The sequence below is a fragment of the Myotis davidii genome, unplaced genomic scaffold (assembly GCF_000327345.1).
Source record: "Myotis davidii unplaced genomic scaffold, ASM32734v1 scaffold749, whole genome shotgun sequence".
Lineage (NCBI taxonomy): Eukaryota > Metazoa > Chordata > Mammalia > Chiroptera > Vespertilionidae > Myotis > Myotis davidii.
This window is the reverse complement of record NW_006300030.1, coordinates 1,227,111-1,227,508: the sequence shown is the minus strand read 5'-3', so window position 1 is coordinate 1,227,508 and position 398 is coordinate 1,227,111. Positions and strand designations below refer to the sequence as shown.

Here is a 398-nt window from a genome sequence, read left to right as displayed (position 1 = left end):
CCCGGCCGCCGTCCTTCCAGCTGCTGCCATGGACGGGGCGCGCGCTGCCTCCCGCCTGCGCGTCGTCCTGGGCCACCTCGGCTGCCCCTCGGCCGGGGCTGTCGTATCCTTTGGGCTACGCGAGGCTCGGGCTGGAAGGGTGGTGCCCTCCAGGTCCTCCGCGGGGCACCCGCCGGGCTGGAAGGGTGGTGGCCTCCAGGGCGATCATAGGTTCTTCCCCTTCCTCCGCGCCCCGGTCCCGGAGATGGGCACAGCCCTTCCGGGCGCGAGGGGCCCGGAGGAGGGCGCATCCTAGGCCCAGCGCCGGCTGCAGGGGGCGACGCGGCGTGACTCCAGCCGGGGCCGCTCGGGCCGCTGTCTCCCTGCTTGTCACCAAGGAGTCATCTTCGAGCTGCGCC

The 398-nt window shown here is 74.4% G+C and overlaps 1 protein-coding gene across 1 annotated transcript in view; it reads left to right on the top strand.

Moving 5' to 3' along the window:
* Positions 1–6: 6 nt before the first annotated feature.
* PHYH (phytanoyl-CoA 2-hydroxylase) overlaps positions 7–398 on the top strand; it is a 17,213-nt gene continuing 16,821 nt past the window's right edge. Inside the window, exon 1 of the mRNA XM_006776171.2 lies at positions 7–103. Coding sequence (XP_006776234.1) covers positions 29–103 — 75 coding nt within the window. The 5' untranslated portion in view covers positions 7–28. The remainder of the gene's footprint in view (positions 104–398) is intronic.